Source organism: Vigna unguiculata, chromosome 10, assembly GCF_037176805.1.
Source record: "Vigna unguiculata cultivar grain cowpea cultivar isolate G323 ecotype 2 chromosome 10, ASM3717680v1, whole genome shotgun sequence".
NCBI classification, from domain to species: Eukaryota; Viridiplantae; Streptophyta; class Magnoliopsida; order Fabales; family Fabaceae; genus Vigna; species Vigna unguiculata.
In genome coordinates, this window is record NC_140801.1 from 8,952,729 (window position 1) to 8,979,128 (window position 26,400).

At 32.4% G+C, this 26,400-nt stretch overlaps 2 protein-coding genes across 2 annotated transcripts; both read left to right on the plus strand.

Moving 5' to 3' along the window:
- Positions 1-2,427: 2,427 nt before the first annotated feature.
- LOC114165189 (stemmadenine O-acetyltransferase-like) lies at positions 2,428-4,039 on the plus strand. Its single transcript, XM_085668012.1, has 2 exons — positions 2,428-2,970; positions 3,100-4,039. Exons 1-2 carry the CDS (start codon positions 2,447-2,449, stop codon positions 3,860-3,862), a joined length of 1,287 nt encoding a protein of 428 aa, XP_085524138.1. The 5' UTR covers positions 2,428-2,446; the 3' UTR covers positions 3,863-4,039.
- Positions 4,040-15,449: 11,410 nt separating this feature from the next.
- LOC114165897 (uncharacterized protein At4g13200, chloroplastic) lies at positions 15,450-20,980 on the plus strand. Its single transcript, XM_028050520.2, has 3 exons — positions 15,450-15,734; positions 16,529-16,689; positions 20,583-20,980. Exons 1-3 carry the CDS (start codon positions 15,545-15,547, stop codon positions 20,787-20,789), a joined length of 558 nt encoding a protein of 185 aa, XP_027906321.2. The 5' UTR covers positions 15,450-15,544; the 3' UTR covers positions 20,790-20,980.
- Positions 20,981-26,400: the final 5,420 nt, after the last annotated feature.

A 26,400-nucleotide genomic window follows, 5' to 3' on the forward strand; every position in this document is an offset into this window, starting at 1 on the left:
GGGTTCAGATCTTTGATTTGAGTTTTCTTTGTGTAGTTAGAGCTACTTGTGAGAGTTGTGCCATGTGGAGTACTTGTGATGTTTGGAGTTTGCTAAAAACTAAGGGAAGCTAGTAAAGATTTTTGAACTATTGTTGATGAGGATGAGGAGAGTGTGATATATGGGTTATGTATGTTTGATTGAACTATTGTTGATTTTTTTGGGATGATCTTATTATGTTGCAAAGGGTAAGGATTATGATATTTTCACTCTAGACGATGATTTTCACTCAAGCGTAAATAGAACGAACTTAAACTCTACTCTCTGTCCTATTTTAGCTCAAACAAAATATTTTTAGTTTAAGCAAAAATAAAATTGAAAGTAACCTTATTTCCATCCTTATTTTTGCTCAAGCAAAAATAACACTACAACTGAACAAAATTTCTACATAATTTTCTCTTGAGCAAGCAAATTTTCACTTAAGCTAAAATGTTTTTGCTCAAGCTAAAATATTTTCACTCAAACTAAATAAAATATTTGTTTTATTGCTTCTGGTCTCTTAACTCATTGAATGTAGTCGTTTGTGTACATACAAATTGGGATAAAATAATTACATTTTTTATATTACTTTTTTTGAATAAAATATGTATTTTTTGTGCAGATGATGAAAGTATAATAATTTTCAGGGAGGGATTGCTATACTTTGTTGTGTTTAGCATGTAGTGAATGGTGATTTGATGAGATTATCTTAACTTCGTTGTTATCCAACTCACATTGAGGAAGATGTCTAGTTGTAAAAGTGGAGGGAGGTTCCTATAATATGGTGCTTTAGTAGAAATAAGAACGAACCACACAAATTTTAAGTAGTTTACCTTGTCATACTTGAAGGGGACATTAGTCCTAGTATATTATTGGTTTGTGGGAGCATGAGATAATATGACAAATATATAATTTGTAAATTTACTCAATACACATATCTTCTAAAACTAGAGTCAAATGTCAAAGTCTTGAGAACCATATGGACCGAGTCGATTGGGTTGTGGTTTATATTGGTGCTAGTGAGACATTTGATATACTATATACATCATTAATTAAAATACATTATTAATAAAATTAAAATTATATTAAGAGTAATATATAAAATAAGTTATAAAAACACTTTACTAATAATATAATAAATATAAGTCAAATTCTTTTTAATTTAAGGAAGTGATATAAAAACAAAATATACAAAACAAAAACTGTACTTATTCGCGAGTTTTAAATTATAATTGTTCTAAATAAAACTTGTTTATAATTTTTTTCTTTTCTTATAAATTGTTTCATACCCATAAATAGACAGAAGCAGCGTTCCAGATTATTTTTTTAGAAAATTTGGCGAAATACCAAAATTTGAAAAAAAAATTACAAATATAAAATTAAGTTTTGGACACAATATTATGGTGAAAAAGTTGTGTTAGGATAGTACAATTTTAGTGTAAAATATTTTTAAGCCAAACTCATATCAAGATGTCACGAATTTAGTTCAATACAGTTTAAATTAAAATTGTGAAATTGTGTTAGAGTGATACAACTTTACTTTAATTGTGGCCAAGATAATATGATTTCGGTTTAAAATGTTTTAACTAAAATCGTGTTATTGTAACCATACTTTAACTTTAAAATAGTTTTATTGTTTCACAATTTATCCACTTTTTAAAATTTTCAAATATATCTATTTTAGTAACTTTTCTAAAAATTCACTAAAATAGTTATTTTGGCACGTAAGAACCACACCACCTAAGACTTCATTGGCAAGCTAGTTTTGTCTAATTTCTCCTTGTACATACTAAGGTGTAATTTTTCATTGTACATAGCGTCACCCGTACTATAATGCAACACGAAAGCTCGAGTAGCCGGAAGAAGCTACAGATGGGGACTTTCTCATTAAAATAGAATTAATTTAATATCGTATGAACCATGAAGTTCATATATAAAATATTAAACAACATTAACATGCACAGTGATGAGATTCAAGTAAATTGTATAAAAGTATTATAGTCAAACTACATATAAAAGATTTTCTAAGATACGATACAGATATCAACAAATAAATTTGATTCATGCCATATTTAAATAACTAATATATCATTGTTTTTTTTTATAATTTGTAAAATAGAAAATATAAGGAAATTGTTTTGCCAACAACATGCGCAGTAGATTCAAGTAATAATTTATATAAAATTCTCAAATTATTCAAACTCTTTCTCTAAAAACACAATGTTCATATATTATTAAAAGGATTATCAAAGATATATAATTATAATAAGATATGAATCTAATTTATATGAGAAATTGATCACATGTCTAATTTAAAAACTCAGAAAACTTTTGGTTATGATATTAAGGCAAGATTTTATCTCTATATATAGTAACAGAGTCTCATATTATACATATACATATATAGCAACAGTTTTTGTTGAGAGAAATGGAAGTGAAAGGTGAGATTGTATCAAAGGAGACAATAAAGCCATCTTCAACAACACCCAATGAGCTTCGACACTTCAAACTCTCTCTCATCGATCAATTGGCTCCTCCATTTTACGTCCCTATAATCCTCTTTTACCCTGCTTCCGATGCCACAAACACCAAAACAATATCTCAAAAATTGAAGGCTTCTCTATCAGAAGTTCTCACTCTCTATTACCCCTTTTGCGGAACCCTCAGAGGCAACTCAACCGTCGAGTGCAACGATGAGGGCGTTGTTTTCACCGAGTGTAGAGTCCCCATGGAACTCTCAAGCCTTCTCAAAAACCCTGACCTTCATCAGATCAACCACCTTTTCCCATGCGATCCCTTCAACCCTGCAAGAGAAACTCTGACAGGGAACATGGCAGTTCAGTTGAACCAGTTCACGTGTGGAGGTCTTGCGCTTGGCGTCTGCTTCTCACACAAGATCGCTGATGCTTCTGCAGCAGCATCCTTCCTCACTGCTTGGGCTGCATCATCAAGGTATATTATTGGTCACACATTCCAAATCATTCGATAAACAAAAATATTTTTAAAATTGTTTGCACAGGCTCAATCCTACCGATTTTATAAACTTATATAACCCAGTTCTTAAGATTTGAAATTTTGCAGAGGAAACAAACTGATACTACCTCAAATGGAAGAAGGGGCACTGGTTTTTCCGCGGAGGAAGATAGAAATGGACTTGACTGGTGGCATGATGGGCAAAAACATTGTGACAAAGAGGTTCGTGTTCAACAGGAGCAACATATCTAGACTGAAGCAAAAGGTGGGGAGCTTCGATTTCACTCCCACCAGAGTTGAAGCCGTGACAGCACTCATATGGAGATCATTACTGGAAGCGGCGAAAGCAAGTTCAGAGGAAGGAAAATTTCCGGCGTGTATGGTATCCCACGCGGTCAACATTCGCAGCAGAATGGCCTCAACTTTGTCGGAGCATTCCATGGGAAATCTGTCGCGACAAGCAATCTCTCCGGTGTTGGAGGTGGAAGGAGAAGTGGGGCTGCGTGATTTGGGCGAGAGAGTGAGGGAAACGATAAGAAAAGTTGATGGAAATTATTTGAGTATGCTTCAGGGTGATGAGTTTTATAAGGTGATGGAGTCTTTGAATGAAGTAAAAACAATGGCCGAAAAGGGTGTTCCTTGTTATAGCTTTAGCAGTTGGGTGAGGTTTGGGTTCTATGAAACGGATTTCGGATGGGGAAAACCATGTTACGTGCGCACTATTGGAGTGCCTATAAAAAATGTGGTGATTTTTATGGCTACTAAGGCTGGTGATGGCATTGAGGCATGGATTACCTTGACTACGCGTGACATGGTACATTTTGAGCAGAATCCAGAACTTCTCCAGTTTGTTTCCTTTGATTCTCCATGAGTTAAATAAGTTTTCTTAGTAACACCAAAAAAAGAATTGGAAACACGAATATGTACCAAAAATTTGTTTGTATTGTTTTTAATTGTGTAATTGTTTTATATGAATTACTTCGTTCTAATAATGTCCGGTGTAATTTATTGAAAGATTTTAATGTAAGAATGATTATTATTATTGTTATTAGATTATAAATACATTTAAGAGAAGATATAAATAATAGTCTTTAATAAATAATTCAAATTGAATTATTTTGATAAAAAATTAAGTAAGGAGAGAAGATAAAGAAAAAAAAATTTGGTTATCAAATAAAGTCTAATAATAGAGAGAAGAAGCAAAGAAAGAATACAAAATAAGAGAATAGGGAGTAACTTTTTTGTGTGTCTTATTACTAATTGGAAAAGTCCTATTTATAAAAACAACATAGCAATCCATAAAGGATACAAATCAAATAGTTAATACAAAATATTTACATAAAGAGTAATGAATCATATGATTATCAATCATATTAATCATACGAGTGATTGTATCAAATCAATGGACGACCATTAATTCATAACACTCCCCATTGGGTGTCCATTGATAAAAGTATGTGTCGTGTTAAAACCTTACTAGAAAAAACCCTTTGGATAAAAACCTAGTGAAGGAAAAAGAGTACACCATTCTATATAATATTGTTCTTTACATCTTCTATTTCTCCCCCTCACGTAAACTTACATTATTAAGATGATGGAGTCCAATCTTGTGAACCAATTGCTCAAAAGTTATTCTTGGCAAAGACTTTGTAAATAAATTTGCTAGATTTTTGCATGAACGAATCTTTTGGATCTCTACATCATCCTTTCAATTGAACAATGCACTATTGTCTTCATATATGGTTGTTGATTGCATTCTTCTCAAGGATAGACCACAAGTTTGTCGCACATGTTGAATTATAGACCTTAACTAAACGTATTCATGACTTACCTCATGTAATGCTAAAAAATTATGCATGATTTTGACTATGTTGCTGTTATGGTCTCTTTCACATGTCGTCATGAAATCATTGTGCTACCACATGTGAATAAATATTTTTTTGTGATCAACCACTGTAACATTGTGAGAATATAATAAATAACATGCATATGCATAGTCCATTAGATCCAATTTTGAATCATTTGGATAAAATAATTTCATATTCATAGTACCCTTAAGGTAACAGAGTATATTTTTTACTCCAATTTATTGTCTTCTTGTAGGTGAAGAACTATATCTTGCTTAACAAATTTACAACAAATGTAATATCGCGTCAAGTATAATTAGCAAGATACATTAATGCTCTTATAACACTAAGATATGGTACCTCTGGACAAAAAAGATCTTCATCATTTTCTTGAGGTCTAAGAAGAGCATTTATCAACATCTAAAGACCTCACTACTATTAGAGTGCATAATGGATGTAACTTGTCCATTTAGAACATTTTACACAACTTAATTATATAAGGCTCTTGATGTATAAAAACACCTTTGCTTAAATACTCAATTCTTAATCTCAAACAAAAATTTTGCCTTTTCAAGATCCTTCATCTCAAATTCTTTCTTTAAGCAATCAATTGACTTTATGAATTCATTAGGAGTTCCAACAATGTTTATGTCATCTACATAAATAATAGTTATGACAAATTCATTTTTGGATCTTTTCATATAAATACAAGAACAAATAGGATCATTTTTATATCCTTCTTTTAATAAGTGCTCAATAAGTCGGTTATGCCACACATGTCCTTATTGCTTTAATCAATAAAAGGGCTTGTTCAATTTTATTGAATAACTCTCTTTAGAAATTTCCTTGTTGGAATAAAATCCTTCAAGTCATATGTATGCCATTTATGTGCTATTTAATTTATTATCATTTTAGCAATATGTTTGATCATGTTGAGTGATAATATAATTATAGAATTATATGAATCATTAGGAAACATGAATTGGTTGAATGGTTGTGCATTGATTTGACATTGGCATGGTTATGAGTTCAAACCTTGGTAGACCCACATTAAACTTTCATTTTGCTAAAATTAGTTTTGGCATGAACGTGAAAGGGCAGAGAAACCCTAGTAACAATGGGCCTCCAAGGGAGGCTAGAAAATCAATTCATAATGACCTAACGAATGACAATTATCATCAACATTAAACCATTTCCTTTTTAGTGCATTAACATATCATTAAGGCACCATTAAAAGGCAAAATTTGGGTGAGAAGAAAGGTTTTTGTGTTGGCCATTGTTGCTTAGTAAGAGGAATACGAAATTGGAGAGTGTATTGTCATAATTGAGTGAGAATGAGAGCTAAAGTGGGAAAACAAGGGGCATCCATTTTGATCAAAGAAGAAGCCAAGAACCCCAAGTTTAAGCTAAGGAATTCAGGTTAGGGGAGCTTTACTCGATAATTTTGTGTTTAAGTCTAAATTGCATGATAAATATATTATGATTATTCATGAAATTCTTTTATTCTGTTTAATCTCGTGTTTCTGGAAATTTCCAGAAATTGCCTAGCGGGCGATGAATTGCCGCCAGGCGACTCATCCCTTTTCTAGGCAATTCTGGGTTCCTGTAGAGGAACCGCCTGCCAACTATACTTGTCAAATAGTCTACTTGACCAATTTTGACTCTTTGACTGTCCATTGAGAAGCTGGCATGTGGTAGTGTGCTTTCTCTATCCAGAACTAGGGTTTCTTCCTCCTTCCTCCATCGTGGTTTCTATCGTTGGGAATTTTTACTACGTTACCAAGCTGCCACAATGGGTCCTCACGATGGCTGTTGCGTACATCGCGTTTCAATCTGCATCGGGTGGCATCGCAAGGTTCGTGGCTACGTTTCAATCTACGGTGCTGCAATATTGGTGAGAACTCGCGTGTGCGATAGAGGCATTTGCGGTGCAGATTTATGGTGTTGCGGCAACGAAGGTTCTGGTGGGCACTGCTCTACTACTGCGACTTCTCAAGGTTCGCGAGTTGCTACACTGTTGCGGAACACATAAACGATGAAGGTACTGGGTCCACGGTTGTTGCAAAAAAATGGTGACAGGTTCGCGTTCTAGAGTTGTGATGGTGGTTGCGATAAGGTTTCGCTGCTGTAGGTTGACGGTGGTGCTGCCATTGAAGGTGTCAAGCATGGTGGCTCGTGTTTTCTGTTGCCATGAGCACTGTCGCGATGAAGACAATACAAATCAGATCTCGGTGAAAAGATGCAGTTGTTGGTCACGGTGGCCGTGGACGGCGTTGCTGGTTCAAGGGTGATAGAGAGTCGCACAGATCTGAAGCAGTGAAGAATGGAGGCTTGCTCGAGCACGGTGCAGATGGTGGTGGTAGCGTGATGATTTGGAGAAGATGGTGGCGAGAAGATGAAGCAATGGAGGTCTGCTTTGGTTGCTGAAGGTGACGAAGTTGATGGCACGACGAAAAAGGGCGAGTTGCAGTGGTGGTCAAAAGTTTGCGGTGGCTGCCGTGAAGGATGGTGGTGGCTACCGTGGAGGGTGACGGCTGAGAGAGAAGGAAGATTAGGGTTAGGATTTCTGGTTGTGTGGAGAAGAGAAGGTGATGAGGTGTCATGCTCTGATTGGTCAATTTAATGAGTGGAGGATCATGACACGTGTCATCATATGGTTGGACAAATTAATTAGTGGAGGATTGCCACGTGGCATGATCTGGTTGTGTGGAGTTTAAGTGGTAGGAGGGGTGCAAATTAGTAAAAATTATGGGTGCAGAACAAGTTTTTAGGCGGGCCACTTGTAGGAGGAGTGTGTAAAATGAAAATTGGGGGTGCATTTAGCTCCTGAATTATTCCTCTCCAGAATTTTCTGATTTTTTACTTATTTTATAACTTTGAATATTTCAAATTCACACTCTTAATGATCCAAATTAAATTCTAGCTACATTATCAAACGTTAGAATATGCAATAATATTTTATGCAACTAAAATCAATCCTTAAGCGCAAAAATTATATTAAATCCCCAAATTTAAATATTATTTGAGGGCAAAAGTTTGAACTCATCACACCCGTTAGGCGACACCTGTAGGCAGAGTGACTTTAAAGGCGCTTGGCGCCTGGCGGTACGCGTCCCCCCTAGACGAACTAGAGGCCTATTGCGCCTAGTGACTCGTGTGCAACGCCAAGTGATCTTGGTGAGGCAAAAGCAGGTTGCTTGTTTTAATGTGCGTGGTCTACAAGGCTTTAGTGATACTTCAAAGGTCGACTTGCTGGTGTTCCTTAAGTTGTGGCTCGGAACGTATCCCTTGAGTCGTGGCTCGAGATAGGGTTTAAGCACGTGGCATTCCTTGAGTTGTGGCTCGGAATGACATCTCTTGAGTTGTGGCTTGGGATGGCAGAAGAACATGAGGAACTCTTGAGTTGTGGCTCGGGTTGGCGAGTGTTGCCGCTGTGAGTGTGCACGTTGTGGCGTGTACTGATGGGTCCAATTAGATTGCTTTCCTCAGTAATAAGCTGACGAGTTTGGTAGTCTTGGGATGTATGATCCGTAGCATGGTTTCCCACACGTGCTCTACCAAATGTGGCTTGAAGGTGAGGTAACAAAACACCTTGAAGTACTCATCAGAAGACGTAGAACACGGATGACATGGTGGCAGCCATGTATGTGAAATCAAAGGATATGAATTCCTTTGGTGCGATTGTAATTATATGATTTGTATGCATATGTTTTATTTTGTTAGCTCACCCTATCTGTTTGTGTTTGACGATGATCATGTACGCGGTACATGGGAGCAGATGATGTTGCAGGTGGATCTGGTGAGGCATAGAGCCAGAGCGGGGGCTAGCTTGGGAGAATTTATTCATAGTTTTAATTATGTTTTTGAATCAGTTGTAAACCTTCAATTTATCAGACTTGGATATTTCCATTGAGTTTTATATAATATTGGACTTGAGGTATTTCTTAATGATGTAATAAAGTTTTAAATTTCCCCACATTTTTGGAAAATGAAATTGAATGCAATTTATTTATTATTTATTTATTTTATTAATTAAATTTGTAATATCCGGTCGGGATGTTACCATATTCATCACTATATTATATGTAAAAGTTTCGTCAATGTTGACTTCATTTTGGTTCCATATTATATGATTCATGACATAATTTATTGAGATCTCATCATTTTAAATAATTTCAGGTACTCGAGGTTCTTCTGGAATCGAATCATTAATTATGTCAAATGAATCTTTTGGGATTTCCACCCTTTCGATTAGGTCATCTTGCATTTTAGCTCCCTTTATCTTTCAAGAGTTTTATCTTTGGAACCAATAGGCCTACCACGCTTCAAACGTGTCTTTGGAACTAACAAGCCTACCACGCTTCAGGCGTGTTAGGAATTAATATAAAATATACTCGGAGCATTAACAGTTGATATATATGATGTGATTACCCTTTCTGTCAGTAAGAACATTTGGTAATTGATTGACTAATTTTGTAAATGAATTATCCTTTGAACTTCCAGTTCACATTCTTTTGTACGAGGATCCAGTTAAGATGAAGATAATTCATTCCAACCAATATTCTTTTCCAATTGTTTTCTTCCCCAAAGTGACAATCGAAAAGTCAAACTGTAAATAAGTCTCCCGTTGGTCATTCAAGATATTTTATTATTGAGGGAGAATCATATCCAACATATATTCTAAATCATCTCTGAGGACCCATCATAGTCCCTATTGGTGGGAAAATTGAAACATATACACCACACTAAAAAATCTTACATGACCCAACCGATCATGCCAACCAAGAAATTCATTTCTATTTGCAAGCTTCTAGCTTACAATGACATGTGTCTCAATTGCATTACTATATGTGTAGTATAAGCCATAAGAGAAGGCTAATAAGTTCTCCAATACACATTTTATATTTGACTAAATTTGAGTGATATAAAGATATTTCATACATTTTTCATTGTTTGTCTCCATATGATATCCATTTAGACAAATATCCTTAAAACTTAATAAATTTCTATTCAACTTCTTGGTAGAAGTATAATAGCTCTTCCAGAGCCTTCAAATATATTTGTAGTACTATAAATAATACTAGCATTGTTGTCTCGCATTATCAAACAAGAGAAAAATGTATTACTCTTAAGAATTGTATAAGTTGTTGCACTATCGATAAGACACATATCCTTATCATTGATACTAGGGCCAACATCCGTTCTTCATATAAATGTAAATATCAATATGAGAATTTTTTTAACACTCTCATAACCAATGAGGTGATCAATGCTTCCATTTGGTTTACAAAGAAAATAATAATATCAAGATGAGTAGCATCCATATGGCCATAATCAAAATCACCATCTTCATAAGGAAAATGTGTTTCTATGTTTTTCTCATTATTTATAAGATGCTTTGGTGTACAACAAGTACAACTCAAATGGCTTTTACCATTGTAATGATAATATATACTTTCATCTTATTTGTCAATATTTTCACATTTTCCTTTTCCCTTTTTCACATTATTGTGCCACTTTTGGTGACAAAATGTGTCTTTGAAATTTCATTTATAACTATGTCCATAATAAATATCATGATTATGAAAATATAAATCAGATATTGTTGCATTTACTTATGGGAATGAAGCAGAACCAATTGGACATGTTTCATAATTTTCTATCAAAAGCTCATTGCTTTGTTTATCCATACAAAGGCATGAAATAAATTCATAATATTTATTGCTACATTCAATTATGGGAATGGAGTAGGACCAGGTGGGCAAATCTCATGATTTTTCATCAAAAGCTTCATTGCTTTGTTAAGCCATACAAAGACATGAAATAAATTCATAATATTTTTAAAATCTTTTTTTCACAATATTGTTCTCACAGGAGCAAATTAGTTGCTCATATGCTTTATTTCTTTCTTTAATGGTATTATCAAGATTCATTGCATCTAAATGTATTTCAACATTTAATATCCAATATAAGTAATTCTTCCTTGTAATATCAAGGGTCACAAATTCCACAAATTCAAAATTTGTAAGGTTTGAGATGTTTAGAATTAGCATAACAAATAATAGTAATAATAATCATAATAATAATAATAATAAAAGATGAAGATTGATAAAGTCAAATCATTCTTATGACAAGAATAACAATATAAGATAAAACTGATAAAATTGTAAATGAAGAAAGGATTAGGAAGAGTCTGGATTAAGACATGCATAACATTGTCCTTAAGGTGTTTCTTTTCGTGAAAAATGAGGAATCCTTTAAAAATCTTGTAGAACCATGATTAAATACCCATTTTCACGTATCAAGGTCGACATTCTTGCCCAAATGAGGCCTAGAAATTGACGCTCTATAACTTTTTCTTCGCTAGGTGAACCATATTTTTGCCTTATGACTCAAATATTGTAGGTTTGAGTTGTCATTTTCGCCTAGTGAGAACGACTCGAATATTTTGGCCATCCAGAGGTGTTCCATGGCAGTATAACCCTACAAGTGAGTCCTTTCTTGCAGCCATGAGTGTGATTCTAGTGCCCCTCGGCATGCGTATTTGTCTAAGAACCATTCTTTCTTGTCTAATCATGCTTCCTTGAGTTCCAACTTGTTTTTCTCCACCAGAATTGCTTCCTATTGATTTATTTCACACATTAAAAAAATAGAGATTAGAGGTGAATAAGCATAAAATAACTAAAATACAAAACAATACAAAAACAAGATAAACTTGAGGATTAAACAAGATAAAAGTTATGGAGAAGTTGATTTTATTCACAAAACTTAACACCAATAAAAGATAGAAAATAATGTTATCAAAGATCATTCAAAGTAGAGTGAAAACAACGTGTCTAAGTCAAAATGTGTGTGAAAACAAAAATGAAGTACATGATTTGCTTGTGCGAAATAAAGAGAGAAATAAAAAAGAGACACAAAGATCTTGCAATTTTAGTTTCTGTGGAAGTTGATGAACAAAATAACGGGAAATTTTGAACCAAACATGATAATGCAAAATGTGTAGAGTATTCAGACTTGAATAACATTATTAGGGTTTCATATATAAGAAACCCTTTCAAAACTGGAAGAATGCATGCGTAATTGAGATGTATACAAAAGATAAAAAAATAAATCAATATTGTTCTTACAATGCTTTTATAGGACCGAAATTACATTGTAAAGACTCCACAAGAAGATAGTTTCCACACTCTTCAACCTTCAAACATATATGTCCCAAGATGTAGGTATCGTTCCAAGCCGAAAAGGGGTAGACACTCCGACTTTTGTGAAAACGTATTGTTTAGGGTTACTTTATCGCTACTAAGTAAAGTGTTTCGACTTCTCCTTACCCTTATTTCAAACATTCAATTATTTTTGTCTCCTCCCATTTTTCTTCCCTATTCTGAGCTACCACTTTGACTTCGTTTCACACTAATCTTTATCCAAGCTTCAAAGTTTTTCTTCTTCCTTGTTTTAGGTACATCCCCATGTCTTCCTCCTCCTCTTATGATTCCTCTAATGAACAACATCCCTTGGTCATGCAAGAGATTATTGCCACTAGAGATGATGTGTTTTTGTCATACCCACTCGGTCAACCGAGAAGGTTCTTCAGCGAAACCTAACTCTCCTTTTCCTCCCCTTATTCTTATTTGTAAGGGTGTAAGAGGGAAACACAAAGTTAAGGATTCTTTAGAGGTCCCTTAAGAATCCCTTAAGAAGGGTAGAAGAAATAGATTTCCTCCCATTAATCATGAGGAACTCGTGACCTTTACTTCTGATTTCCTCAGTACCGAGTCAGTGAAAGATTTTATTTTGTCTTATAACATATGTTATGAAGAAATGGTTAAGTTTTTAGAGGTCAAGGCTTGCAATAGGAGTGATAGAGTTTTTCAAAAATTGCTATCTGATACCGTCGACTTCACCTTTATATATGAATTTAGGTTTAAAGACCTTGATATTTCCTTTATCTACTTTTAAATGTCATATGTTATCTATGATGCGGGTAGCACTGAGTCAGGTACACCCCAATAGTTAAACATATCTAAAAGCTTTTGAAATCCTTTATGAATATCTATATATAATGCTCACTACTAATAAATTCATGTATTTTCATGGTTGGGAGGTTGGGTGGATTTCTTTAAATGGTGACCAATATGGATTTCTTTTAATTGTAGATACTCAATCATACAAGAGTTTTAAGAACCAATCTTTCAAAGTTAGATGTGTTGAATATGATAAGAAATAACTTAATATTTTCTCCTGGACAATTCTCTAAGGTTTCCTCTGTACTAGCAAAGATCCATAAAATTTAATTCTAGGGGTCACTACCTGATTGCCGAAGATAAGAGGGACATAGAGATTTTAAAGGAACTACCTCAACCGATTAATAGTAAAGTGCTCCTTAGTGTTTTCTTTCCTAGAACTCATTTGCATTGTTCTTGGGTAACTATTACGCCTTGTTTTCTTCGACTAACTATTTTTCTAATTAGCTTTTTATTTGGATGGAGAGATCATAAAAAAAAAAATTGATTATCAAGCTCTTTGTGCCTAAGTAGGAGTGCCTCCCTTGGTTGAAGTAGGATTTCATCCAAGTCCTACAAAAAAGAGGAAACATTCCTTCCATAGTGGTGGGGGGTCATCCGCACCTACTAATACAAGGTCTGAGGAAAATTCATTATGGCATATGTGGAGGAAACATGATGATTATAAATAATGGCAACATTACATTGTTTTGTTAAGGTTAAATTATGTCTTTGGTCCTATTTTTGTAGGAAAATATTGGTTTGACCTTTTTTTTATTTGTCTCAATTTTGTCTCAATTTTGAAAAATTTGATCCAATCAAGTCCTTCATGTTAGTATCATACTAACAACGTTAAAAATGTGTCATGTGTAGTTCATGTTTTCTTTTTTAATTTTTATTTATTTATTTTTAATTATTAAAAAAATTAAAATTTGTCAAGTGGTAGTGATAGTGTAATGTGACAACAGTAGTGCCACGTGTCACCACCACGTCATGTGTCATTGTTTTCATCTCAATTTGGTCCCTGTATTTATATTTGATCTCAATTTAGTCCCAATATTTTTAAAATTTTGCAATTTCGTCCTTCTACAAATTAAAACAAAAGTTAATTTTTATATAAAGGTTATAAAAATGTTTTTATTAAATTTGATATTTTTATTCAAATTGATATTTTTATTATATACCTTTAACAAAAGTAAGTTTGTTTAGATTTATATTTCACATTCAACTTTATTTAAAGTTATTTTCAAATTTTAAATTTATTTATTTTAAATTGTCATAAAATTGTTTAAAATTATTTTAAATTTTTACATTTAAATTTATATAATTGTTATTTTTAAACCAACTCAAACATTTATATAAAAATTATTCAACTTTACAAATTTTAAAAATATAAAATTATTTAAAATATAAATTTAAATAAAAAAATATATTAAATTATGATGTAATAAAAAAATCAATATTATTATTTGAACTTTTTTCTATTAATATTATTTTCTAGTAACAACCTTAAAACAATTTTAAGTAAAATTCAATGTAAAATATAAATTAAAATAAACTTGATCTTGTTAAAAATATTTAATAAAAATATTAATTTCAATAAAATTATTTGTATACCATTTATATAAAAATTAAATTTGGTTTCAATTTGGAGATGAACAAATTTTACAAATTTACAAATTTTAAAAATATAAAATTATTTAAAATATAAATTTAAATAAAAAATATATTAAATTATGATGTAATAAAAAATTAATACTATTATTTGAACTTTTTTCTATTAATATTATTTTCTAGTAACAACCTTAAAACAATTTTAAGTAAAATTCAATGTAAAATAAATATAAATTAAAATAAACTTGATCTTGTTAAAAATATTTAATAAAAATATTAATTTCAATAAAATTATTTGTATACCATTTATATAAAAATTAAATTTGATTTCAATTTGGAGAAGAACAAAATTACTAAATGTTTACAAAAAAAATATGACTAAATTTAAGAAAAATGAAAATATAGAACCAAATTGAGAATGTGAAAATGACATATGACTTGATAGTGGCACGTGGCATTGTCATTGCCACATTACACAGTCACTATCACGTGACATAACGTTAGGTTGACAGGTGACAAATTTTTATTTTTCTTAAAAAATTTTAAAAAGTAAATAAAAGTAAAAGAAAATTAACAAAGAAATTAAAAAAAAAATCAATAATTAACACATGACAGCTCTTTAACATTATTAGTATAATATTAACAAAATCAATTTTTTCAAGATAAAAATCAAATTAAGACAAATAATAAAAAAAAAACCAAAACGATATTTTCTTATGAACCAAATGAAAAAACATAATTTAATCTTTTTGTTAATAATTTAATTTTAAAAATGAGTTAATAAATTTCAATTTAAAAAGGTTTTTATATCAACCAATATAAAATGAATTAAAAAAAATCATTAATCTTATCAGTAAATTTTAATTAATAATTAAATGATGAGTATGGCACATTTAAAAAAATATAAAATGTTTGTTTGTATTAGGTAGCACTTTCTAGACAAATAATTAAATAATGCTCTTTGTTTTTAGTTTCTTAATATCTCACAAAATTTCAGTTCAGATCTTTTGGACAAGTCCAATTCGTGGGGTTGAACAAGAGAGGCACAGCAAAGCAAGAGAGAGAGAGATAGTGCGTGTTTCTGAAAAAATGAACACTGTACTTTCACCTTCACCGTTTACTGCGTTGTCCAAAACCAATGTTTCTTTTTGTCCCTTATTTTCTTCCAATTTCGCTGTTCCTTCGTCTTCCAAATTATCGCGCATTGAACTTCCCCGCAAAAGGGGTTCTCAAAACACTGCACTTCGATGTAGCATCTGGCCCGGTGGCCCTGGCTCGGGTAAATTTTTGTTCTTCTTCTTTCTCGCCCTTGCACTGCTAGTGATGTTGCTGATGTGTTTTTCAATGATGTGATGTGAAAAGGGTTTTTGTTTTTTTAATATCAACTTCTGGTCTTCATGGGTGGCTGTTGTTTGAAAAAAAAAAATTCATCCTTTCTGCTGTTTGTAGTAGCTTATGTTCTTAGAGAGTTATGCTTTTTCTTCTTCTTTTTATTCCTTAATTTTGCAAATGCTTAAGGCGTTTTAGATTGAGCAATGGATTCATGGGGACTTAGGAATTGCAAGAATGTCCATTATTTAGGTAGGGGGTCCGATTCTGTTTTTGCCTTTTAGATATTAGAAATTATTTCATAAAGCAGTTTTCAAGAACTAATTTGTGGATAAGAGAGGGGAAAGAAGATTCAATTTTGTCAGGAAAAACGAGTATTAGAAAACCGAAAGTAGAAACCAAAAACAAGATGTTTTGGATTATTTTTTAAACTTAGAAAAACGCTTTCCTTTTGAAAACAGTTTTCAAAATCTGCCTTTTTGGTTTTAGAAAATGGAAAACGATTTTGAAGAATAGGAATCAAACAGTATGCATTCAGTTTGCTTCACTTCTTTTCTAGTAGTAATGTTTCACATAGTATATTGAGTTAATGATAATCAATTCTCAAGGATTATTCAAGTTTGTAGTTTATGTTTACATACTGGTAAACAAGTAGTTTGCGGGATAAATTAGTCCACTTAAACTCTATCTGAGGTGTTTTATTATATTTTCTTTCTCCATTTAATAAGTGACTGAATCATGCAGGTGACAGTGATAGCAGCAACAGAAGCATCCTGGATGCATTTTTCTTGGGAAAAGCTGTAGCTGAAGCACTAAATGAGCGCATTGAATCCACAGTTGGTGAGATTTTGAGCACCGTTGGTAGATTGCAAGCTGAACAACAGAAGCAAGTGCAGGACTTTCAGGTATGGAGCTGTTTAAACTGGAAATATCTTTTGCTGGATTTATGCAATATGTTGTCTCGTGTTTTCCTCATAACTATGTAAACAGTAATGCTTGCCTATTATTTTGTATCTGTGTCTATTAATTGGAAAGTGATAATCTGCTTAAAGATTTTATGTGGTAACATGATCCAGAACGATAAATTTTGGATGCTCTGACAATTAATGTCTGCTTTTAACTCAACTTTTAGAATATAGATCATCCCTTTTATCGGATCTTAATTTTCCGGTACAGGGAAACATTTGTAATTGTATTTCGAATTTGAAAAATGATTTTATAGGTAATGGGGACTATCACTTGTCCCAATAAACTTATTTCAAATTCCACTTGTTACCAAAATACATTTTTGTTTTTAACTTAGTCTACCATCACTTTTGTACTCCAAGGTGTTTTGGGCTGTCCAGATTAAGATACTTGGATATTGTGTAGCTACAAAATTAGAGTCATGCTGATCAAGAGTTGAGAGATGAGTTGGAAAATGAAAGTGGCAATCAATTGAGATGTAGACAAACGTTGCTATATAGAATAACTAGAATGTTGTATTCTTTCTAGACCGAGAATGTCCAACACTGCTACATTCTGTAAAATTTAACACAAAGAAGACAGAATAACTCAATAAAATATGAAAGTAAAGGCTGTTCCTTTCCTGTCTCCAATTGCATAACAATATTTAGATTGTAAACTCCTGTTAAACAGGGGTTAATCTCTATTGGTTGTAATTTTAGGTAGTGTGAGAAAGGAGATGACAAGGCATAAATAATGCAAAGGGAAGAACATAGGAGTGTTTACTATTTTCAAAATTGAATTTCTGTTTTGGAAAATTCGTCTCCTTAGCACATATAGAAGTGTTTTTTTGTGCAGCACATTTTGGTTTTCTTAAATTGTCTCCAGAGCACCTGAGCAGAGAAGTTGAAGCAAAAAGCATTCCCAGTTCTTTTCTCATTTTTTTAAAACTCTTTGAAAACGATTTTCCAATATTAATAGATTTTGGGTGGGAATTGATTGTTCAAGTCTTGTAGAATTGTTTTAGAAATTAAATTTTAAAACAAAGAAGAAGAGAACAGAATCAAACCCGTCACAGTTCTCTTGAGACATGAGGCGTAGATGAGTGATTCATTTATATTGTAAATCTGTGATCTCTGAGCTTTTATCATATTGAAACTGGTCAGAAGGTATTCTTTTGCAATGAAAATGTGCTGTTTTCCACAATTCTGGATACGTCTTTATCAGTAAATTCCATGCTTGCCATCTAATTGTCTATTCTTCTAGAAGTTAACTGATTACTATGCAAGTTTTCAAACTATGAAAAATAAAGGTTGGAATTATTAAAAAGAAATTGTAGAGTTTAGGTGGCTTAATAATATTAACTAAAAGAAAATTATAGATATGGACCAAATGTTTTTGACCAATCAATACCACAGCTATGTACACATAAAATCTGAAAATTTTGATTGCTGATAAAAAGCACGTTTCTTTTGTAGCTGCTGTATCATATAAATTAGGAATGATTAAAACATTGGATATTTATATTTAATCCATTTAAATTACTGTTCGGTCTTAAAGTATGATAGGCCAATAATTAAGAGGGATGATCAGAGAAGAAAGAAGGGAGATGGATGAGTAGTGAGTTGGGGAAATGGGATCCAAGATCAAGGATTGAAATGAGATGAGAACAGGGAGTGACATGTGGTGTGGTAGCTGATAATGAAAAGAGAGAGAAGAAAGGTAGGGGATAGAAATGTCACCTTGCAGTGAAGGGGTGATGCAGGAAGGTTTGTATATTGTTATAATTATGGAAATAAGATGCAGATCCTTTAATTAAGAATAAGTAGATTATACACACACACAAACACACACACACACACACACACACACACACACATATATATATATATATATATATATATGTATGTATATATTATTAGGAATGCTTATATTAATTGCCATTATCATACTTTTGTCATTAGAAGATATCACATCTTGTCTATTTTTTGTATTGATTCAATTTTATCAACATAAATAAAGGACATGTATGGTCCCAGAAACACAGTTTCATATCAATGTCTCTCTCTCTCTTTCCTATAGTTTAACATGGTCTCACAACCTCTTGAAAACCTGTGTTGGCTCAATGGATCTACTGTACCTGGTGAAGAGTTATTTTTTGTTTATTTTTTTTGCGACACCTTTTGGCAAATTTTATAGCAAGCGCTATGTTTGGACAGCCCGACACCGATCTACACATTTAAATGTCCAGCAGAAAAACTCATTCAGGCACCCTTATGCATGTCCTTTCCGAGCATAGATCCACCACCCTTGCTAATGTGTGGTAGCATGTGGAGCAGTGACGGCCTTCCAGCCTCCCATTGTTGTGTTTCTACATGGTGATCTTGATTAGGAAGTTTAGTTAGAACAAGCTTCTAGATTTGTTTACTCAGGAGGAGTCATCTGATATGGTATGACATCTTCATTGGTCCTGTATGACCTTGGGCAATTACCTCATCTGTGATTTGGGATGTTTCAGATCGTCAACCAACAATTTGGAATGATACATAGTGGTGTTGATCAATCTCTATTTACCATCATTTTCCCAAGGATTTATCCACCTCATTGTATGTGGTAACATTGTTACAAGTAGTGATAAGGATAGCATTGACCAACTAAAACAATATTTTGCTCAACAATTGTAGACAAGATCTTGAGCACATGAGGTATTATTTTCTTGGTATACAAGTTGCACGATTCATGGATGGTTTTGTCATATCTCAGAAAATATGTTATACACATTTTAGAAGAAACAGATTTGAAATGCTTAGTTTGTGGACACCTCTATGGTTTCGAGTGTAAAACCTGTACTTGACCAAGAAGAACCATATTATGACCTTGAGAGATATGGACAATTAGTTGGTAAGTTAAATTACCTTATTGTGACTCATCTTAACATTGCATTTGGAGTGAGCATAGTAAGTTAATTTTTTAAGCTCTTATTTTCAAGATCATTGGGATGCAGTCTTATGCATCCTAATTATATCAAGAATGCTCCTGGAAAAATGATGATTAAAGAGGACAGGGGAATTGGGTATTCTAACGCTAATTGACAGGGTCATCAAATGACAGGCGCTCCACTTCAGGGTCTTTTGTTCATGTTGGAAGGAACTTAATATTGTGGAAAAGTAAGAAAGAAAACGTTGTGAAGATTAAGTGTAGGAGGAAAATATATGGCAATGCTGATAGTCACTTGTGAATTTATATATGGCTAAAGCAATTCCTTGCAGAGCTTAATTTTGAAGAAAATTTTCAAATGCGCCTTGGATGTTACAACCATGAAGTTTTACACATTGCTTATAATTTTTTTCTTTTATAGGAGCACCAAGCATATTGTGATAGCCTGTCATTCCATAAGAGTAAAGCTCAAGTCTAAAGACATCACCACCAAACTAGTCAATTCTAGTGAATAGTTGCCTGACATATTTACCAAGCTGCCAAGAAACCAAGGATTGATCATATTATATGTTCCGACTCAAGAGAGAGAGTGTTGTTACAATTATAGAAATAAGGTGCAAATCCTTTATAATCAAGAATATTTAGATTATGGATGTATTATTAGGATAATTTTAGTTGATTCTCGTGTCATATCTTTATTATTAGAGGATATTAAATATCTGGTAATTTATATTGATGCCGCCTTTTCAATGTAAATAAAGAATCCGTGTTATCTAGCTTCTCGCACATAAATGTTATATTTTGAAGTTGATAAATTTCTTTGCATTTTGAAGTTGAAATTGCTTTGCTTTGTAGATGTATATGTATATATATACACCTGTCTGTTAGCTGTTAGAAAATAATAATGCTCATGCAGGAAGATGTGTTGGAAAGAGCCAAAAGAGCGAAGGAAAAAGCTGCACGTGAAGCTATGGAGGTACGAGGACTCACTTCAAAGTCTGCAGTTGAGACAAAAATCGCAGATTCAGACAGTTACAAAACTTCAAATTCTGCAGTAGATCCAGTCACTTCTGTTCTGTCTACTGATGCATCCGAAGCTGATATTGAATCTACAGATGAATGATCCATACTTTTGTATTTGGCTGAATGATCCATCCTTTTGTATTTGGCTCTCAACTTTTGACTGATTCATACAGAGTTTGCTTCATGTTTTATTATCCATGTTTGATAGATGAATCATAACTTTTTCATTATTCCATCTTTTTCTTCTGAATATTATATTTTTTCAAGAGGCCAATAAAATTAAATTCTCAATTGGATTGCCCTTGTTTGTTCCTCTATTGCAACAAAATTTGATTTGACTATGATTCTGACATGACAAATGGCGTGTCACGTTACCATTCCGTTTTAAGCCACATTCATTGCTAGAGTTGGCACGTGGGTTAGAGTGCTAGAGTTGGCACGTGGGTTAGAGTGCTAGAGTTGGCACATGAAAAATGAATAATTAGACGTGGTTAGATTTGTGTGAAACATCAACATTAACGTCAAGAATTTGTGGAAGCCCTCATAATGTGTCCCATAAGTTTGGATTCGAATACCTGATGGCGTTGGCTTTCTCGAGTTTGTATCGGGGAAGATTGGTAAGCAAATTTGTTTTGTGGGAATGGAGTGAATAAATTGGTGGTTTTGGGGATCTAGGGTTTTACATTGTTGTGGGATTGGGGTTGAAATATGTCATTAGTTGGTAATTTAATTTGCAAATCAATGTTGCAGTGTGATGAAGTCTGATAGCAAAGGATTTGGTTCTACACGAAGGAGAATTGGTTTGGGATTGTTGTGAAGATGTGGGTCGTCTTCAGAATTAACATCAAAAGTGTGTAGGTGTGAAAAAATATTGTTGTTTTTGTAATGCTTAAGGTGGTGTGGGGTAATTTGTGGCCCATAACACGCCTTGCATGCAACTCTCTTATAATTTGCATGAACATAATTCTCAGGATTTTCTATCCTATAATGAATTGCACCACAACATACTATAAGGTATGTCCACCAAATCCTAAAAATAACAAATGCATTTATGCTAAGTTAGATCAACAACAAATTTTTCCATTGTGAATACCTAAGTGACTTTATATTTAGCATCCCTAGTCTGCACAACAATCCAATTCCCACTTTTTTCAACTTCCTTGTCTTAGGTTCAGGCATATCACTTCTAGGATATGCAATTAATTTTTCTTAGTGTTGTAAACCTACTCATGATATATGACGAAATACATTCTAGCATAGTAATGATTGATTTGTCTCTAGCCATTAAAATTGTACTATTGGATGATTCAGACAAGTTATTCATCAACACATCACACTTAGGATAACTACTAAATGTATGTTTATACCATGATTTTTTGGGAATTCCAATAAAACAATCAAAAGCATTAGAATTAATTTTCTTCAACTCACATTTTTTCCCACCCCTGATAGAACATTACCTTTGCTACCTCCATTGTAAGATCTCTTATCACTACAAGTCCCCCAATTTTCTTCTTGTAATTGTTGTAGAGGTGCCTCAAACAAAACCTACGCTCCACACCTTCCAAAATATCATCAAAGATTGTCATAAGTCTATGCATATAATATAATAGTTGTTAGCATCATATGGATGTCAAAAAATGGAATTTTTAGTATTAAGTTCAATTATAACAAACCTTTTGTTGATTTGAAATAGAAACCCAATGATGACTATGAATGTCTCCTTTATTAGTCAACAACAATGTGAGAAACCACCTCCATGTCTCTTTACATGCATTTTCCATAACAACAAAAGCTAGTGGAAAGTATTGAGGTGTCTACCTACTACAACTAGTAATTAACCACCAAAGGAAGTTTCTAGATGATAATCGTCAACACTAATGAAGGATCTGCAACCAACCAAGAACCCTTGTTTACAACCATATAAATACAAGTAGAAATACTCAAACCTTGGTTGCAAAGTGGGTCGTGGTTGATTCACCTTAATTTTGAATGTTCCAGTCCTAACTCTTGTTAACTCAACAACATAATCATATAGAAGACCATATTGGCATTGTCCATCTCTCACCATACAATCCATTGCAATTTGCTTTGCTTTTCCAGCCCTCCAAGGTGTTATGCCAATGTTGTATGTCTTCTTGACTTCATCAATTATTTGGTTTACTATCATGTTTCCCACATCTACAAACCTATCCATTAAAACTTTTCCAATCCAATCTTTATTTGTATTCTTGTTAATAAATACCCTTCCACATCTATGACGACCAACAAGTGTCTTCACCCTAAATGTATGACTACCTCCAACTTTGCTCACCATAATTAAAAAACCACACTTTTTTTACATACAACCCCCACTCTCAATTGATCATTCTTCAAAAATTTGACTTTCTTACCATTTAGAACACTATGCTTGATAAGTTCATGCTTGAAATCCTTCAAAGAACAAAACCCCATCCTTAATTTAAATTGAATCCCTTGTTCATATATTCAAGTCTATATTTTGTAAATTTCTTCCCAATAGAACTAACACCAAATCACTATCCATATCAGAAGAAAAATCATCACTATTCTATTCTTCACTTATTTGTGCACTCCAACATTTGTTAGTCACAAATAATCCTTCACCAACATTCTAATTTTCTATTGGTCGTGTAACATGCATAAATTTTATAATGCAACAATATACAATTTATTAATATCACATTATTTATAAATATTTTATTTTATTATAAATAATGACAATCATAAAGAAAAAAAATATAGGATAATAATAATAATTTTTAAGTACTACTATAATGATGATAATAAACATTTAAATAAAATGATAAAAATATAAAGGATAAAGAAATTAAAATAATTTTTATTAGTAAAATTTATATATATATATATATATATATATAAAAGTTTTGTTAGTTTTATTCCTTTTGATACGTAAGAATTTAGGATGCAGGGAATATAATAATAGCTTTCCTGCTTGATTAATCACATTGAATGTCAATGGATAAAACTTAAGTACATAACGTTAGTACATTAAATGCTTAGAGCTTTGGATAAAATAATTCAGAATGGAGATAAACCAAATCTGAACAAAATCTAAAAGAAATTGAATGCAAAAGTATATCTATATATGTATGTAGAGATTTAGTTGTTTATAAAAAGCTAAAAGAAAAAAAGACAGTGAGAGTGAAAGGAAGCAATTAAGAGAAGTGAATGATAAAAACAACGAAGGCATAATTAAAAAGAAAGTGCTAACAATGCGAGTGTATAAAAAGAGAAACGTGCATTTATCTTTTTCAATCTCTGAGGTAAGGGGAGGAGACATTTATCATTCTATCTTTTGACTTTTATTTATTTTTATCTCATAATTATTTTTATATTTACATTTAAGTGAGGTGTCCCTAACCTCATTCTAATTTATATTTAGTTTTCGTTCCTATTTATTTATATTCATCTCCAGTTGTGCACTGGTCCTATTTATTCAATTTATATTTACTCTTATTTACTTATTTATATTTATCTCCAGTTACGTACTGGTCTTTTTTTTATATTTATTTTAATTATTCATTGATCCTATCTATTTATTTATATAATTATATGGTTTAATATTGAAATAAAATTTATGATAAATAAAGATTTGATTATTGTAGTTGGAGGTATGACCTTGGGGATTTATACAAGTTAGTATTACTCAAGATGAGATGTTGTTGAGTTACTTTGTTGGTCATAAGCTCATTTATCCTGACTAGTCACTACAAAATTATTCATTATCTTTATAAAGTATAAAAAAAAAAATCCAATTTTATGGGTTTGAGAGAATTTTGATTTCATTTTATCTTATTATGATATGTTGTATTTTTTATGTGATATTTGTCTCACTTCCCTATTTTATGATTGTGTGTAAAAAACAAAATTTTATAACCTTATCATAGATGGCTGCCCCCAACATGCCTGATCCCTTCTTCGCTGACATTGTGGTTGATTTTCCGAGGAATGCATGACAAACCAATGCAATGAATAATTCTGTAACATTTTAGGGAACAAGAAACTCTACAATTACTTTTCTCTCTGCTACAAATGCGCCGATTGTTATCAAAGGACAAATCGGAGTTACCTTCTATTTACCCCCAACAATTTAAGTGAACCCTATCCATAACCTTTTCCCTCCACCTGTTTGAAAATCAGTATATGAGGGGGAAACAATAAATAAATAACATTATTTCCTCTTCTAGTGTAGGAAATATAAGATGTACTAAACAGTGTAGATATAAGATGTACTAAAACAGTATAGGAAATATAAGATGTACTAAACTGTGTGTGTGTGTGTGTGCTACGTAACAAAAACACTTTTGTTGACTAATTCCATGAGTTTCAAAAGGAGAGAGACCTATCTAGATCAAACTTTGATGTAGGGACTAAAATGAAAAACGCTTAATAGTTTAGAGACAAAAACATACTAACCCCTTAAACACCTATAAAGTTAGTTGCTTGCCTCATTATTTTTAGGTAATTTTTTTCTGCATCCCATCAAATTTCTATTCCCCCCATCAAAAGCTTCTGGAAAATGTTTTTTGTAAAAGGAGGGGTTGATTGATTTCTAAAAAAGAAATATGAAATTATTTATTGTGTTCCAAAAAAATAAATTTTGAAAGCGATAAGGTGGAAGAAGAAAATAATAGGATGCAGGAAGCAATTCCTCATTTTAATCCTTGTCCTAGATGTTGAAAGCTTAAGAGTTCTCATTATTGTTGCTTTTGTAGGTTCATATTGGGCGGTTTCTTTTTGCACATGCATAATTTGTTTTTTCATTTGTCATTTCTAGATTATACAATTTGAAAGTCAAAAAATAATTTTTCAGATTGTGTAATTTGGATGTCAAAAATGACTTTAAGATAATGCAATTTGAAGCTATTCTTTTTTTTTTAAAATTATTTTTGAATTATACAATCTAAAAATTAAAAATAACTATTGGATTGTACAATCAGAAAGCTAAAATAATTTTTGAATTATGTAATTCAGAAGCCATTGTTTTAAGAAAAAAAATTGTACGATCATCATATTTGACTTTAGTATTGTATAGTTTGAAAGTTAGTTTTGAGTTTCTAATTGCATACTTTGGAAGTCTTATTTTAGAAAAGAATGATTTTGAGATTGTATAATCCAAAAAACTGTGATTACATAATTCGAAAGTTAAAAAATACCTTTCAGTCGTATAATCCGGAAATTGTAAATAATTTCCAAATTGTACTATGGATAAAATGGGAAAAATGGATGGAGATGTAGAGAGAGAAAGTTATGAAGACAAACGAAGAAACTCCCTCGTATTGACAAATCAAATTTATTTCTCGTAGCCCCCCTTAGATAAATTACGTGCAATAGTTCAACTAGTCTCCACAATTAGGGATGGCAACGGGACGAGGCGGGTACGGGTATCATGATCCCATCCCCATCCCCATAATAAAAATTCATCCCCATCCCCATCCCCAAACCCAACGGGTATACAACTTTTGACCCATCCCCATCCCCACCGGATAACGGGTATTTTCTTATACCCATACCCATACCCATTTTTTTATTGTTCCATATATCAATTAAATATTTTTTATAAAAAAAATTTAAAAATCACACCAACGGAATCATGATACTATCAAAATATTCAATATTAAAATAACATACTCTTTTTGATTTTCATGATGTCAAATATTAAGAAAAAT